The sequence below is a fragment of the Strix uralensis genome, chromosome 5 (assembly GCF_047716275.1).
Source record: "Strix uralensis isolate ZFMK-TIS-50842 chromosome 5, bStrUra1, whole genome shotgun sequence".
Classification (NCBI taxonomy): Eukaryota; Metazoa; Chordata; class Aves; order Strigiformes; family Strigidae; genus Strix; species Strix uralensis.
The window spans coordinates 80,910,949-80,927,937 of record NC_133976.1 but is presented as its reverse complement, the minus strand read 5'-3'; the positions used below and the strand labels follow the sequence as shown (position 1 = coordinate 80,927,937).

General features: G+C 41.2%; 1 protein-coding gene across 3 annotated transcripts in view; it reads right to left on the bottom strand.

Moving 5' to 3' along the window:
* Window positions 1–11,682: 11,682 nt before the first annotated feature.
* ABTB3 (ankyrin repeat and BTB domain containing 3) overlaps window positions 11,683–16,989 on the bottom strand; it is a 181,864-nt gene continuing 176,557 nt past the window's right edge. For 2 of the 3 annotated variants that reach the window (XM_074871936.1, XM_074871937.1), the window contains 2 exons: window positions 16,610–16,723; window positions 11,683–13,100 (listed from right to left, as the gene is read on the bottom strand). In XM_074871936.1, coding sequence (XP_074728037.1) covers window positions 12,891–13,100; window positions 16,610–16,723 — 324 coding nt within the window. In that variant the 3' untranslated portion in view covers window positions 11,683–12,890. The remainder of the gene's footprint in view (window positions 13,101–16,609; window positions 16,724–16,989) is intronic. The other variant, XM_074871938.1, reaches the window with a different exon arrangement.

The following is a 16,989-nucleotide window of genomic DNA, read 5'->3' as shown; positions in this document are numbered from 1 at the left end:
TCAAGCTCCAAACACTGTAGCTCTCCTAAAGCCATAGTGGTATTACACTTTTATCTAGCTCCTAAATTGAAAACTATGTAGCATGAACAGTTGAAAATACAACATTGGCTATCCGGCAGGAAATCAGAAGTTTCTTAAGTCCTCACTGTATTTATATTGAAGCACCTGTGGAGACAGAGGGCAGTAGGAGTTAAGCACTTTGTTTTGCAAGGTTGGGGTTTTAGTTCTGTTATAGATGAGGGCAACAGCATCCTCCTACCAAACACGAATTCCAGCACTGACGGAAGAGAAGTATTGGCCTGATAAACTGCATGAAAAATCAGCCTTGCAACTTGTGTTAAACAGAATGGGACTTGCATACCTGCCTATTTACTGAAAGCCTGTGCTATTTCTACTGCACAGAAAAAGTCTCCTTCAGTAGTTGATCTAGTGCCTGAGTTTGAAAGCTTGGGATACATACATACGCTCAAAAATAATGTGACAAATTTACTATCAATAAAAACATGTTTTAATGCCAACAACTAATAAAAGTTCATATTGCAATATTGCTCACAACATAAATGTACAATTTGCACAAAACATGGCTCTTCAACATGAATATTTTGCAAGCTACAATATATATATATAATATGTATAATTTCTTTTCTTAAAGAATTATATGCCAGAGTGCATGCAAAGAATTTCAAAGCAGTAACACAACAGGAGCAATCACTTGTTTACAGGTTACTGAAACCATTCAATACAGAAACACTGGGATATTAGATAACAGACAGACAGATAGGTAGATGTATATACACACTGCTTTTTTGTGGACCTTCCCATGTTACACCAGAAGTGTGGGTTCCTTGTAAGCTCAGACCCCTATGAAAGACTGATCCAAATAGGGCTCTGAATGTTCTCCACACTCTTTGTCCATATATCACTTCTGTTGGAGATGACAGCGAAGGAGGCACTTGTCCTTTAGCCAGGAGTGGAGGCAAGCAATCTTCTCCATAGCCAACATCTGTTCCAATTCCTGCTCCTTCATTTCTAAGCAGTGGGTGGTGAGCATCTATCCATCCTGTGTTTTGGCTGGTCCCAAGCAGTCTCCTGCAGCCTTTACAGTTGGAAACCCAAGACTGGAGAACCTGGATCTCCTAAACGGCAGTGCACAGCACTGCTACTGTTCTAGTCAGATATGTACAAGGAATGACACGTTATCCTCTGGTTTAAAATTTACATAGAGTATATACAAATAAAGCTATTCTATCAAGGTGCAAGTTTATTATTCTCTGGTGTGTTCCAATGAAGATTTCTCAAAAACCTTTATACAGACCCACCAGGAGAGTTTACACAAAGTTGACATTTTGTCATAGTTCATTACGTAGGCTTCATTCTGCAAACTCCGTAACGGAAACTCCCGTTACCTTCCCTTGGAGTTCTGCCTATGCACAGGACTGGATTTGGTAGACTACAGTCATGTCTAATACAATTTTCTTAACTTCAGTACATTTTTAACTAGGGTGAATTGGCACCATGTGGGTTTTTTTTCCAGGAAGTCATCAATCTCTGTGAAACGAGGCAGGACATGTAACTGGACATCAGGGGGTTTGCAGTTCATGTGCCCAGTCCAGCCTTCCTTGCTGTTGACAGGACTGTGGTATGTGAAGCTAGCACAATCTGGCCCTAAGGGTATGTCTGGAAGTCCTTGGCACTATTTTACACTAGCTAACATCAGGCAATGCCCTCAAAGAAACTTAAAAATAAAAGACCAAACGTAATTTACTAAACAGTAAACATCAGACTGATCCACTAAACAGATGGATATGGAATGCAACTTGTCTAAAATTAGAATGGTTGATGTTTTCTTAGGCATGTCTAAATTCATAGAAATCTTTCCCACCCCATGCAGGCCTCATTCTGCAGCATGTAAATATATGATGCTTCTAATAAAGTCACTGGAAACACAAAGGCTGTGATCAACAAGCAGAAGGAAAGCCTACCTTCTCCCATTTCTCTTGAGCAAAAACCTCGAAACTGTGCAACTAACTCATGTAACATAAGTACATGTTTATGATCCCTGCTGAAGTAGGGCTGCTATGTGCAATGACAGCAGGATTTGGCCTTCAGCCTTTATGGTGTACCAACCACAACTGTGCAGATGACTGGATGGGAAATTATATCTGCTAGTGCATTAAAAAACGATACAGCCTTGCAGTAACTCCCATTAAAGATTCCCACTGACTTCATGAGACAGAGAGAGTGGAGACTTTAACAAGTCTATGTTCTGCACCACTGGAGTTAGGTTGCTCAAAAATCTTTCTCTAATACCATTTTCCTCCATTTTGTAACTTGATTATAACGAGGCATTCAGAGCAGAGGCTTTGCACATGTCCTCTCAAGCTAAGAGTAGTATTTCACACTAGAAACAAAGATCTGGTTAGTTTTTCTCTTTTTCAGAGTAATACAATAATAAAAAACCAACTTGCTGGTTTCACATGCTGCCCTGCCTTTGTATAGTGTTAACAAAATGACATCTAGCAATGACAAATGAATCATAATCTCATTGGAGATTTTAAAAAGATCAGCATCAGAGAGAATGTGGTTTAAGATAACCTAAGGTGCACTTGGAGAAAACGCTTTCAGAGTTTTCCCAACTCTGCTAAAGACCTGATTATGTGATAGAACACATAAAGGTTTCTGATCTTGCTGACTGAATACATTATACTCAAGGGAAAATTATGTTCATCTTAAAAACAGTAATTAAAAAAGTATCAAAAGAAATTAAATACAAACACACATTTAAAAATAATATTCAATTGTGAACACAGTGGACAAAAGCTGCTGCTTCAAATTATGGCTGAGTTCCAGTATTTTTAATACATTCCCTTCTGCCTCATTTCAGAGTGCCCTCAGTTAGTGTCTTCAGTGGAACAGTTTGCTCTGGAACATTAACAGCACGAAACGGGCAATTTTCAAAAGCATGTAACAGACTTGAGAGACTGACATCTTCCAACGAGCTACAGATGTCTATCTGTCTTTTTGAAGAAAAATATTTGGTTCCAGAAACATTCATATTCCTCAGCTATACTCTTTCCCTATTGAAAAACATCTGCCATCCTAGTGTCTATACTCTGATTCACTGCTATTTTATTTTTACCCATCATAAATGGATAAGCAAAGGGGAAGAAAGTTTCACCTGTGTTGTTAGTTTGTAGGCAACCTCAAACATGCCTGTGAAGCCACAAACCAGTATTTAAGATACATCTCTGGGATGAAGGGCAGTATCTCTGTGTTTGTTGATGATTACTGTTGGGTTATGTGATCTTTCATTTGCATCTCAATAAAAAGTGAAGTGAAACCTTCCCATAAAACCTCAACAGTGGATGGCAGCAAACAAAACTACTCTGCTAGAAAAAAAAACCTAACCCAAATTCATAACAATCATAATAAATGCAAAACAATCATAACTAACGAGTCCTGGGTTTATATTACACAAATTAGGAGTCTGCTTAAAAACTGAAAAAAATCGAGATTAACTTGATGGTTCTGCACTGTCTAGAAACAATCTTATTTCTAGCACATCCTTTCCTCTTGTTCTCATTTTTCTTTTCTAGCTTTAAGGTCAAAGACATCTCAAGGACAAGTGGGAACGGATATGAAGAGGGAGGAAGGAAGCGAAGAGTTGTCCCACAGACAGTGCTAGCTCTTCTGTCTTTTCAGGATACTCACACTGGGATTTCCCCATTCAGCTGTTGCTTTGACTGGTAAACATAAAGATACAAACCCAGTCTTCAGAAGCGGATGACAGAGGAAGGATCGCTTCCCCATTTAAAGATCAAGATTGTGCTTCCTAATTACAGATATGCATTTGGCTTGGAAAGTGCAAGATGTGCAAAGACTTCAAAGGTGACATAGTATGAAAGAGAGATGGAAAACAGACCTAATCCACAGACTAGAAAAATCAATGAAAAGGCTTCCAGAGATTTTAATGGAGCAAATTTCATCATGCTTTCATGTTTGGTTTGTGAATGATGTTATAGTAGAATCTTGACTTGCATTTTTCCTAGAACATTCATATATCCTTCGTTTAACATGTAAATTACTTCTTGAACCTTATATCAAATATTTACAAATGCTAAACTAGGTACAAAGTGAAACCCATTTGGGAAAATGGAGCGGAGGGAGGTTTAGCTGCACTAATGGATATTGCATTAATGCTTAGCATCAAGGAAGGCTGACTGCCATTAACAAGAAATCTCATTACAAACATGATTTCACGCCTCATAACATATCCTGTAGATCTATTTACTGTCCATCTCTCACTTGATCATACAAACACACAAAGATAACTATGGACAGAAAATCCAAAACATTGCATATGCTTAACCTTTTCTTCCCAATAAAAAAAAAAAAAACAACAAACACAACACCAGAAACCACAAAGAAGTAGAAAATGCACAAATTATTTTACGATGCCACTTCTGCCCTGAATGACTTAAGATGCTTTCCAGACTTCAACTTAATCAAAAGCCTGCTCTGAGGATAACTAATGCACAAACAGCGCACAAACAGCATTACAACAAGCTTTCAGATGAGCAGGACTGAAGGACACTCTAGTAGCCCACCTGTTACCAGGGGGTGGGTGTGTGTGAGAGAGAGAACGTTGTATTTCCTCTGTGTTTTTTTCTGCTGCTCTTCATTATACTATGAATCAAAAATTGCAGGATCCAGATCCCTCTGCTGTGTGGTAGTTGGCAGAGTGAAGAGAGAGTGGGGAAAAAGAGCATTGACCTTATCTTGAGGCTGTAAACAGCAGAGATGCATTATTCAACCTTCCACATAATGGTGAAGACATCAGTAGAAGGAATGTCCTGCATTGCAGAGAGTGGGATTTACGTAGTTATTGTATGCATAGTGCTCAGGCACATCTATTCCCCACTGGTGCAGCACATACAGCACAACACTCAGAGAAATATGGACAGGAAGCAACATACTGATCAAAATGTACTGATGGGACTTAAACAGGTCAAGTTTTTCTAGTATTAATTGGAATTTAGCCAGGAACATGGGTCAAAAAGCTCTCAGATACTTTCCTTTAGTCCTTGTATTCTTCAATGGATAAACATAAACTCATAACTCAAGGAAGACTGCACATTTTACCATGTTCCCAAATGGCACAATTAAGTCACTGGGTCAATAATTGCAAGGCAAAAATCAGTTCCCAAGGTATTGAACCTACTGTCCCAAATTTGTCTATCAGTGGTCTACCTAGGCTTGAGCAGGTTAAGCAGGGTATTTGATCCCCCCAGATTGGATGCTGGGGAAGCAGCTTTCACTCTGAAGAGGCTCCAGGGGCTTCCTGTGCTCGTTCCTACCTCTGCACCGGTGAGGCACAGCCAGCGCTGAGGCGCAGGAGGCTTTCGACCATGCTCAGGAGCAAATCTCAGCCTGCAGATGTGCTGTGAGCTCTTTAAAAGCTACACAGAACAGAGAGAACCAGACTTTGGAAAGACTCGTTTGAAAGCCTCTCACACAGTAAGCTACAGGATAGTCAATTTATCCACTGCTGAGAAGGGGAAAGGGTAAGGCTGGACTCTCTCAAACCTGTGGCTTGAATAAGTCCAGATGTTTTGAACCACGTTAATCCGTCCCTGCCAGAACATGAGGTGTTAAGGTTTTGACCTTAATTAATTAAAATGACCTCCTAATGCACTGGCTTTTTCTGAAGTGGCTGTCTTTTTTTGTGTGTGTGTGTGTCTGAGCATCTCCATTTCCTAATGTGGCTTATTTTAAACCATGAATGATTTCTGATTGGGTATTTCAGAGAGGTTTTTTTCCCTGTCTTTGTTTGCTTTAGAAAGGCAATAAGAAACAAGATTGCCTCTCACTGCGCTGGGCAAAGCCAAGTAATGGAAGTTTTAATGAAAACACAGCAGCAGAGATGATGGGAAGTGGAAAGACCAAAGTTAACCACACACAAAGGGGTTCAGGCAAATTCGCTCTTGCAGCTGCAGCAGTGCAGATATTTATAAGGACAAAGAAAAGCTACCACTTGCTAGAGCTCCACAGCCATATCTGAGCAGTGGGACGGAGCAAACCCTCTGTGTGAGCACAGAAGAGACCAGAGCCAAATGGGCTGGTTGGGGATGGCGAGCAAGGGGCTGGGAGATGGGGCTGCTTCCTCCTCTCTGCCTGCCCTGTCTTCTGCCCTCCCCTCCCCTTTGGTTTCATGGAAATGCTGAGTTGGAAAACAAATGAAGCAGGAAATAGGAATACTCTATCTCTGGAATCTAAGGCAAAGATCTGGGGTCAGACACTCAAATTCTACATAATCCTCTTCCCTTACTGAGAGCTCTTCACTAGCGTGTCATCCAACACAGACAAACCTGTGCCTAAACTAAGCATGCCTGTTCACACAGCGTCATCACCTCAGCAGGATGAACAAACAAAACTATAAGCCCAAAGAAGGATGAAAAATGTCTCTACAAAGGAAAACAAACACCAGAATTGCTGTTCTGATACATCACCTACAATCAAGCTTGCAAGCCACAAGATGTTTGTAGAATTTAACCTATCTAGCCAATGCAACCTCTCTTGTGAGGTGCTCGCATGTCTCCTGGGTGTTTTAGTGACAAAGCACAAAAAGCATCATCTATGAAGACAACTGACTACAAGTACCACATTTTGAGCCCTCTGCATGTGCCTAAGATAAATACACACTAGGGCATCCATGGCTGTTCCATGCAAGAAGCCTTGAACCAAGCTGAAAGAATGACATAGTTTAGTGGCAACAAAAAGATATTTAATAACCCGCTCCTATCCACACTGAGCTTGCTTCCCCAGTTCGTAGGCTCACTGAAGGCAGTGGACTAATGCCCATCAGCTTCTGCAGGTCTCCAGATTTTCCTCTGCTTTGGGCACCACATTCATAATGTTTTCAGCAGCAGTCTCATTGAACTCATGGATCATTGACTCACAGCTGAAGACTTGGCTTTGCTATTTTTTACCCCTGGAGGTCAGTTATAAATAGTAGGTCAGGTGCAATTCCACTGAAATGTCATAATCTGGTCAGAGTGGGCAGCCTCTGTTTTCAGGCACTGAAGATAACAGGCCTTACCTCAAAATAAATAAGAAGTTAAAAAATAACAAAACATTAGTTTTGTTATAAATGTATGGAAGATGTGATTGAAAGTGCTGTGAGTTAGAGATATAAATGTTGTGCTTATAGGCAGACATCTAAAATTAGTGATGTTCTCATCTGTGGGGTTTCAGGTATTATTTGAGTGCTATTTCAAAGCTAAATTTCTGCAAGCTAGTTTATTAAATATTAGGACAAATCCTAAGCAGCTTTTTTAATGCTTATGTATTTCAAAATCTCCAGGCCACAGGATGAAAGCAACATCACCCCCTTCATTTCTGTAAAGCACTTGCAGAGCCTCACATGAAAGACACTTTGTCAAACAAACTAACTTCAAGTCTTTGACTTTAGGTAACTCTCGTTCATCCAAAAAAAAAAAAAAAAAAAATCATCCACTGACTTCAGAGGCAGCTTTAGTGAATGCAGGCTTCAGGATGTCATCTTTCAGCAATATTTTTAAGACAGAGCCAGCTCCTGAGGGACACTGAATACCTGCAACCGACTTCGACAAGTCCTGCAGGTTCTCAGCTTCTCCTAGGATTTAACCCATAGAAAAGAGTAAGGGGAACGGCTTTTTCTCTAGGATGGACTGAGCATTGCCTTGAGTATGTGGATGTGCAAACATTAACACCTGTATTTTTCTACAACATAAAAAACCCACTTAAACAGGGTCCTTCATGCCCGAGTCCCCACAGGCCTAGTTGCATTGCATGCCGTAAAGAACTGTCCTCTGATTTTAGATAGGAATGGGAGGGAAAAAGATATGCCCCTTTTTTTTTTTTTCTCACTGCACCACCTCAGAGCAGTTTATTTCAGTACAAACTGAGGATTTCCCCTTTTCTTTGAATCTTCAAAGAGCAGCATATCGTGCTATGCTCTGAAACAAAACTAGAATTTCCGAAAGCCCTCAGCACACCACACACTGGAGCCCATCCACAACTTGTGCAACATTTGGTTGGAAGCCAGTGGATATTCAATACAAAAAGGCTCAGTGTCAAAAGCAGCATGTGGAAGATTCAGCAAGCAGCTCTCATTAGTGCAATAGGAGCCTGGCTACTAAGCCTTCACACCTCTTTAAAGATGTTTCCTCTGTCTTTAATAGACATTTGCACAAATCTACTCCAAAGCTGAGACCAAGCAGGCAAAAGTTTTAGCTGGGGAAAAGTCTTAGCCATTAGAAAGCTGGCCCTTTTCCAGAATGGAGAGCATCTGGCCACCAGCTGTATTTAGAGGACAGCAGGCATAAGGAACAGATCAGGGGAAAATCTGAGAAACAAGTAGACAGTGCTGAAATTTGTTGTGAAAAGAATACCAGCCTTCCTTTGTGATGTCCAAAACCTTTGCCCTCCTACATTCCCCATCCTTTTCTCTTCCCAGCTCTCAAGCCAATTATTGGAAAATCACCCATTCAGGAGAACACAGATACCCTTTTCTGGTCTTGGGAAGGGATCCAGCAGGGCTCTAGAGTGAAAAAACTGGAAAATGTGGAAACTGGCAGCACATGAGGCAAAGTGGAAATGTGAGGAAATTCTGGAAACTAAGGCAGGACCTTGTAGAGCGGCAGAAGGAAAGATCTGCCATGAGGCAGGGACAGGATGCCTATAACTCTTCAAATATTACAGCAGTGAATTACTGTAAAAAAAGACAGATGGAAAGGAACTGAAACAGCCCATCCCTCATTACAGGCTGGAAAGTTATGATTAAAAAAAAAAAAAAAAACAAACCCAAAACCCCAAAAAAATAAAATCACAAGATTTTCGAAGGATATTCTATTTTTTCCATTTCACCTAGATTGAAGGCAATATTTTCCCTCAAAATTTGTAAATTATTGCAACTCATACAAAGCCTAAAGAAGCAGAAGGCTTTTTATTTTCAAAGATGATAACACCATCTCTCTAAAAAATGCTAATAAAATGCTCTGCTGGAAAGAGCCTTATCTGATAGGGATGGTATTCATGGGCACCCCCTGAAACTCACACTGCTTTTTAGATTAAATTGACAACACACCCTTCCCCCCCAGCCCCAGATTAATGGAATGAAGAATCCATGCATGCAGCCAAGTATAATAAAGCTTGGAGATTATGAAACAGGCTAGAAGACAGGATCAGAATTGCAATTGATCCTGATGAAGTGGGGAAATTGCCCCAATTAAAGCAGAACAAATTTAATAAAGACAAGTTGGAAGTGTTATACTTTGGAAGGTGTAGTAAACAAATGCACAAATAAAAATGTGAACTCCTGGGAAAGCAGCAGTGAATCATGCAGGAATTACAACAGAAGACAGACTAGAACAAATTCAACCATGGGATGTTCTTGTAGAAAATATGCAAGGATATATTTTCTGATATGCTTTACATAAACCACAGGAGACAGTTACTCTACTTTGCTTGTTACTGTATAAAATCCCTGCTGGAGTACTGCATTTTGGGGAAACTGGGGAGTCATGAGGGGAATGACAGCAAAAATCAGAGACTTAGAAAATACTAGCAAAGGAACTAGAAAAGACTATACTAGTGAGGAAAGTAGGATAATTCCTCTCATACATGGAAAATCTTGTAAGAAGATCTTGTAAGATCTCTGTTCTTCCTGTCAATCTGGGCTTGAAAAAAAAGCAGCTCGATTTGCAGTAAAATTCCAAATAGTCTCTTAGGAAAACCCCCTGATTATGAGGGTGGTGAAGGTCATGGATCCCCATCACTAGACATTTCAAGAGCCTGCAAGCTGCACATTGTCTGGCATGGTTCAGCTAGACTTCACCCAGCCTCACAGCAGGGGAGGTGAACTAAAATCACAGTTTTCAAACTCTGCTCCATGGATCCACAGAAATATGCTGACTACTTCCAGGAGAAATGAATGACAGGGTTACAGAGGGGCTGGCTCTTCTGCTGACAGAAGTGATGGGGGTCACAGGTCAAAAAAGAATTGAAACTCATGATTATTTTTTATTAAGGTACCTTTCAGCTATATATCTATGACTTTGGGATTACCAGTGTTTTGAAGGGCAAAATTACTCCCTTATAAACCAATAGCTGCAATCCCTTCCTTTAACAGCTTTGAACGATAGCTTCTTGGGGCTTGTTCTCTCCTACCATTTGCTGGACACCAGCAAAGCAGATCTCACAGCAGCAGTGGGTGCCACACTTTCTGTTGTGCTCGGCCATCCTGATTCACAAGCCCCTGACAGAGCGAGGAGACACACGAACGCGTGGGCCGACACCGCTCTGCTGGCAGACTTGAGCAGTGTGTGTTTGGAGGCAGCTGCACTCTGTTGCTAGAGTCTTTGGCTCACGTTTGCCTTTGACTGCCCAAACACAGTGACCACTCAGTTTACATAGAGCCACCAAAGGACATATTAAGCCCTTTATCTCTGAAAGAAAACCAGTGAAAGAAAACCAGTTACCACAGGTACTCTCAACTCATCAGAAGAACGACTAGCAGAGAGTTATCAGTGTCTCCTTCAGTCCCAGGCAGGTACCTACAAATGCTCAAAAGACATCACCTTCCAGGGGCAGCTGGTATACACAGGACTCTAGATCCCCTTACCAAAGCACACTTAGTATTTGAGCTAGAAACAGGGACACAACACCCGTGGCTATCATTACAGCATTAGATGCCAGACTGCCTATCCACAGGTATATCCGTGGGCTTGTTTCCCAGAAAAAAGCTATTTGGCCTATGGATATATGCATATGCAACTCCTGATGACTTTGCTGGGCACTACACATGTACCCAAGGGAAAAATTTAAGTATCATGATTATTGTTTGAAAAGCTTTGCTATTTTAAACCATGAAGCTGTGGGGTGAAGTCTGCTCCTATCTAGTTGTCGTTGGCATGGAAGGATGGGTTCCATAGATGAGGAGGCACACCAAATGACAACAAGCACCCCTGTGTTTTGCTGCTGCATCAACCATGGTGTCAATTCTCTAAGATCGCAACATTCACACAGAACTTGCCATCACCTAAATGTTCCAGACAACGTCTTGTGTGAACATCTACTATGCAGGAAAAAAAAGGTCTAACTGACTGACATGCTGTGTCTCTGTGACATTACTGGCAGTTTAGACATTTTTGTAATTTGTTGCAGAAACTGTAGAGGCTTTAAAAGAACAAGCACACAGGAGGATTTACACCTCAGAGTCATAAAACAGCTTCCTACCGTGTTGATAACTAAAGCCAAAACTGTGTTCTCTGAGCATGCCAAAAGCTATCAACATGGAAGAGCACCCAACGTAGATACTTAAACAAAAGAACAAGAGGTTAACATGCACTGTCAAAATAAAACTTCTAAAGTCTATGAACTGGGCACAGTTTCTGAACAGCATGCTAGAAAACAAATATATTAATGTCACTTTGCCATCGAGAAGGCAACATCTTTGCCTATTACTTGCTGTCGTTTTCAGGGACAGTGCATCAGGAATGTTGTGGCACATAGCAAATTTGTCTTGCTAACAATATGCTGCAAAATAAACGAAGCTTTGACATTAAACCACACTCCTCATCCCACCCCACCCAAACCCTGCATTGTAGATAACCTATACATTCTCAGGATACAGTGAGAAATCATTCTATAGTACATATTTAATTATAATTTAAAAAAGTCTAACTCAGACACAATCTCTGGCCAGTAGCAAAGTGTTGACACATTATTGAAGATCTGTTATTATCCCTTCACTGTAACAAACAGAAATCAGCATCTCGAGAAGGGTCGCCAGGGGTATCATATCACAACCAATCGCACCAAATAAAAAAATATGCTAATTTCACAAATGAAGTTTGACAAGAAGTAACATTGCATTTGTCTTGGCAAAACGAAGCACGAACGTAACATCTCACAGGTACAGTTACCATGCAAATGCATGTTGAGTTTGTCATTGTTTTTAACCCCAAATCACAAGTAGCATGCAGTTCTCCTGCCCCCCCAACTACTGTATTAGAGATAGTCTGGGTAATGTACCTCTTTGGTGTAACCATAGCCTGTTAGGCAAGATTATACCACCCTAGGAAAGAATACAAGCAAAACTTGGTCATATGTATGTTTACACAATGTACATTTTACCATTTAAAAAAAAAAAAAAACAAACCCAAAACGTGTTACATAGATTCTCAAACACAGATCTGTTGAAAATGAAATTTTAAGCTTAAGAAATAGTTTTTAAACTACAAGGCCACCCCATTGTTTTTTATGAACAATTTAAAAAGTTCCCACCCCTAAAAATCTGCCAGTATATTTCCTCAGCTGTAACAGTCTTACCCACTCTCTAATACAGTTGATCTTTGCTTGACAGCAATAACAGTTCTTACATTTCTTAAATGCACGAGATAATGGACTCCAGGATAGATATAGTTCTTAAATGTGTAACACTGGAACAAATCCGCCTTAAATGATTAATCGGTCATTTTGGGTGTTCCCCAGCACCACCACTCTGGCAAGGGCTTCTGCTGTTCACTGATGTGAGTTCTGGCTTTTGTTGGCATCAAGCTCCATGACTGCACACGTGTGTTCAGAATTTGAGTACAACAGCGATTCACCGGATACTCTTGTACCCCATTTGCTCAAAAACACGGAGGAGCTTTGCTTTTTCTGTATTCTCTCATCCAAATGCAGGCCCAGCACAGCACCTTTGGCCAACACAGAACTATCTGGATGCGGAGTAGAATTTTTGATTTTTTTTTTTTGTAGTCATTTAAGCAACTGCAATGGGTTTAAGCAACTGCAACAGCAGACTTAACTTGCAGGGTCTTTATTAGAGGGTTACGTCTTCCTCAGCTTTACACAATGGAGCCCTTTGAAGAAGACAAATGAATTGACTGAATCCTTGTGGCCAACGTCCTCTGTAAGTCCTGTAGTACATTTTGACCAGATGTTTCTCCATTCTTGTCATACAACAGCTGTTTGAAAGCTTCATTTTCAATGAGGACCATCATATTTTTTAGAAAGTAGCCTTCACAATAGGAGGATAGTTCTGTGACTCCGAGAAACTACAAGTGAAATTAGAGAAAGATAACCATTCTGCTAAAATCCACTCAGCAAATACAGTGCATAAGAGCTGCACACAAACAAATACACAAGCTAAGCCTTTCAGACGGGCACAGTAATGCTTACAGACATATATGCGTGGAGGGAAAGGAGTTAATCAACAGTATTTTATGCTGATGATTCTGGTAACAGTTCCATATTATAAGGCCCTGGTTGTTAAGGGGACAAGCTTCCAGGGGCTGAAGCTGTGCTCTCTTGGAAACTGGTAGGAGTTTTGCCACAGAGTTCACCAGACCCATGATTTCATGTTAGAAGTTATACCCTAAAACTACAGGTTTGGGAAAACATACTACAGACCAAGGATAGGGGAAGACCAGGATAGGCTGGAAGAGTGGACTAACATGAACCTTATTAAGTTAACGAGGACAAGTGTAAGGTCTGTACCTGGGAAAACATACTCCAGGAGTGCAGCACAGGCTGGGATCTACCTGGCTGGGGAGCAGCTCTGTGGAAAGGGACCTGGGGGTCCTGGTGGACACAAACTCAATATGAGTGAACACTGTGGTGCTCCTGCGGCAAAGAAAGCCAATGGGATGCTGGGTTGCATCAACAAGTGCATCACCAGCAGAGATGAAGAGTCCTCACCACACTCTACCCAGCGCTTGTCAGGCCACGCCTTGAATATCTTGTTCAGTTTTGGACTCTGCTATGCAAAAAAGATGTGGACAGGCTGAGAGAACTGGGTTTGTTCAGTCTTGAGAAGAGAAGGCTTAGGGGAGACCTTATCACTATGTTCCAGTATTTAAAGGGTGGTTACAAAAAAGATGGAGATTTACAAGGAGTCACATGGAAAATACAAGGGGTAATGGGTACAAGTTACTCCTGGGGAGATTCTGAGTGGACACAAGAGGAAAATTTCACAATGAGAACAATCAGCCACTGGAATAATCTCCCCAGGGAAGTGGTGGATTCCCCAACACTGAACACTTAAGACTCAGCTGGACAGGGTGCTGGGCCATCTTGTCTAGACCAGGCTTTTGCCAAGAAAGGTTGGACCAAATGATCCTTGAGGTCCCTTCCAAGCTGGTATTCAATGATTCTGTTGCAATTTTGAGACTGGGAAGCCCCTGGGGACATCGCAGATGATTTTAATACTCTCAATTCAGCTTTTAAATTCTAAATGTGACCAAATATACATTGTCTCACCTTCCTACCAGTACTTCAGTTCTTTAACCCAGGGTCTCAATCTCTTGTTCTACAGCTCCTTTTACAGAGCTCTCCACCCTGCTAAACACTGTTCTACAACCTGGGCCCCCACCACAGACAGCTTTCCAAATCTGTGCTCACTTCATGCTTTGTGTCCACCAAATCGTATCTTTCTCTCAATCATGATGACTGACTGTGCTCCACGTGTCTCTGGGTCAACCTCCTCACACATCCCCATCTGGAAAGGCAGGTCTCAGCTTTGCCTGAGTTCCAGCAGGTGCAGCTGAGCTTGCAAAGTAGCAAGGACTAGAAATGGTACCTACGACAGGAGCAAGTTACTCAAAACCTGCTCCTGGCTGATGCGGTGGTTTCTGGCTTCACTGCCTGCTCACCTTATTCCCATCCTCACTGAGGTCTAACACGAGCTTCTTCCACACTTCAGAGAGCAACATGGAAAGGCAGGCAGTTGGCTGGCAAGCTGCACTTAAACTGCTTCTGAGCTCCCCTGGCTCATCAGGACCATCTGGCCTCTTCCGACACATACCATTATCTCATATTCACATAACAAACAAATGAAACTACTGTGTGAGAGGAGCACTCTGGGCAGAATGATCTGTGCTCAGATTAATCGCCTGCACATCACAGAGACAGGGAGCAAAAAGATGGAGCATCTTCTCTGCTTTGTAGACAGCATAATAGAGAGGGATCTGAACTAGCTTTAAATGTGCGAGTTCAGGTCCTGCAAACCTAGCTATAGCAGTATGAAGCTTAGCCCTGATAATTTACTGGAAGCAGAGAAAATTAGCCCATGCAGAGCTCTAGGGTGATGTGGCTTAACTAATTCCAGAAGTCAAGATTTCATTCACAGCTACCTTGGCTATCTGCAACTCACTACCCACATCAGTGCAAACATGACCCTGGCTGTAAGAGCCTCTCAAGTACACTGTTTCCATTGTGAGATGCAGGCACAAAAAACTTCCAGGCCAGGGCCCTTACAGGCAAACAAGGAGCTGGATTTAGCCACTGGGTTTGTTCAGTCCCAGCAGTGTACAAGTCCCTCAGACAGGTCTAAAGCTCCGTGTAAGAACTTTCTTCAATCAGGACGTAAATAACAGCCACATGTCACAATTCAAATAAGACATGTGATTTTAAAACAAAATTATTCATTTTACTTTTAGTAACAGTAATACAAATCAAGAAGTCCCCACATGAGCTAGAAGATACATCAAATATTTTTCAAAAGATACCTGCACTGCTGATTCTTTTTCCTATTACAATAAATGGACCTGCAGATATATACTTCATTTCTTGATTTTATAGGTGGAACTTTATGCTATTTCAAACACTGATTGCACGTTATCTGTACATCAAGACCTAACGTTACTACTCTCTGTAGGAAATACCTGATGATGGGAATGGAGGTCAGATCTGCAGGGGTTTGGAGCAATCTGCAGGATTACTCTGTTCAATCAAACCTCCATGTCACGCTGCACCATTTTATCTTTCATATAGACCATGTAAGTTATAGAAAAAAATAATCTAAGGAATGCTTTAAAAATATTTCATTGCAACTATTTGCGTATCATTTCCATCTTCCAAGTGAAAGTTTAACTACTAAGCACACAAGAAGAGGAGAAAAACTGAAACCAATCAATGTGGCAACCACCTCCATCAATGAGCAAAAATAGGTTTTCTAGGTCAAAAAATGCCATGCTTTTATGCCTAATGACTTAGGCCCCCTGACAAGCTAAGTAAATAATTTGATTCCAATAAAAAGCTACGAATCTCTTCAAGACACAAAATTCTCATTACCATCCTTGCACTGCTCTGAGACATTTGCTTTCACAACAGGCGTTTTTATATATTGACAAGCTGTCACCAGTATTGAGTGTACCACCCCAATGGCCTTGAGGCAGGAGGAAACAGGGAATTGTAACATGAAAATGCAGCTTGGAAGGTGAAAGAGAGGTGTCTTATTCACTTAGGTGATTCCTGTTGAATAACTCAGCAGTTTGGATTGCCATGGTAAGGGTGAGGTCTGCCACATGGTGGTACACTCAAATTGAGTTTGAAATGCTTAGGGAAGGGGGTGAGAAATTGCCACTGATGCTGTTACACTACAAGATTCAGGACTGTCACTATACTAGGTACCTATTAGCCACTCAGTCCCAGTAAATGAATGGCAAATCTTAAATACATAACAAACATACTAAGCATATGATATACATATCACTACTTATCATAAAACTGACTGACGAGTATGATGACAGGCACATAACATGCAAGCATATGAGGTTATTTTTACCTTGGCATGATTATAAATATCCACGCAGTTTTCTGTATTAATGCTTTTTGCGCAAATGATCTCACAGTGTCGTTGTAAAGCTTCAAGCTGGAAAAATTTAGCAGCAGAGAGAAGCTAAAAAAAAAAAGGCAAGGAAAAAAACAGTCAAAACTGCTGAGCGATACAGAATCGGAGCTTGCTTTTTTACTGTTTCTTTTTTTTTTTCTCTGCCCCTGCTTCAGTTAGCATGAAAGTACTGACAGTCAGAATAAGAAGGTTGCTTGGTTGCTTCAACCCTTTGCAGTCCCCTCTAGATCACACTGTGGGAAGCTGTACATGGAGAGACCACCACAGGCTGCTCAGATCCACGTGCTGACTTTGGAATGGAGTGAGGAGGGGGT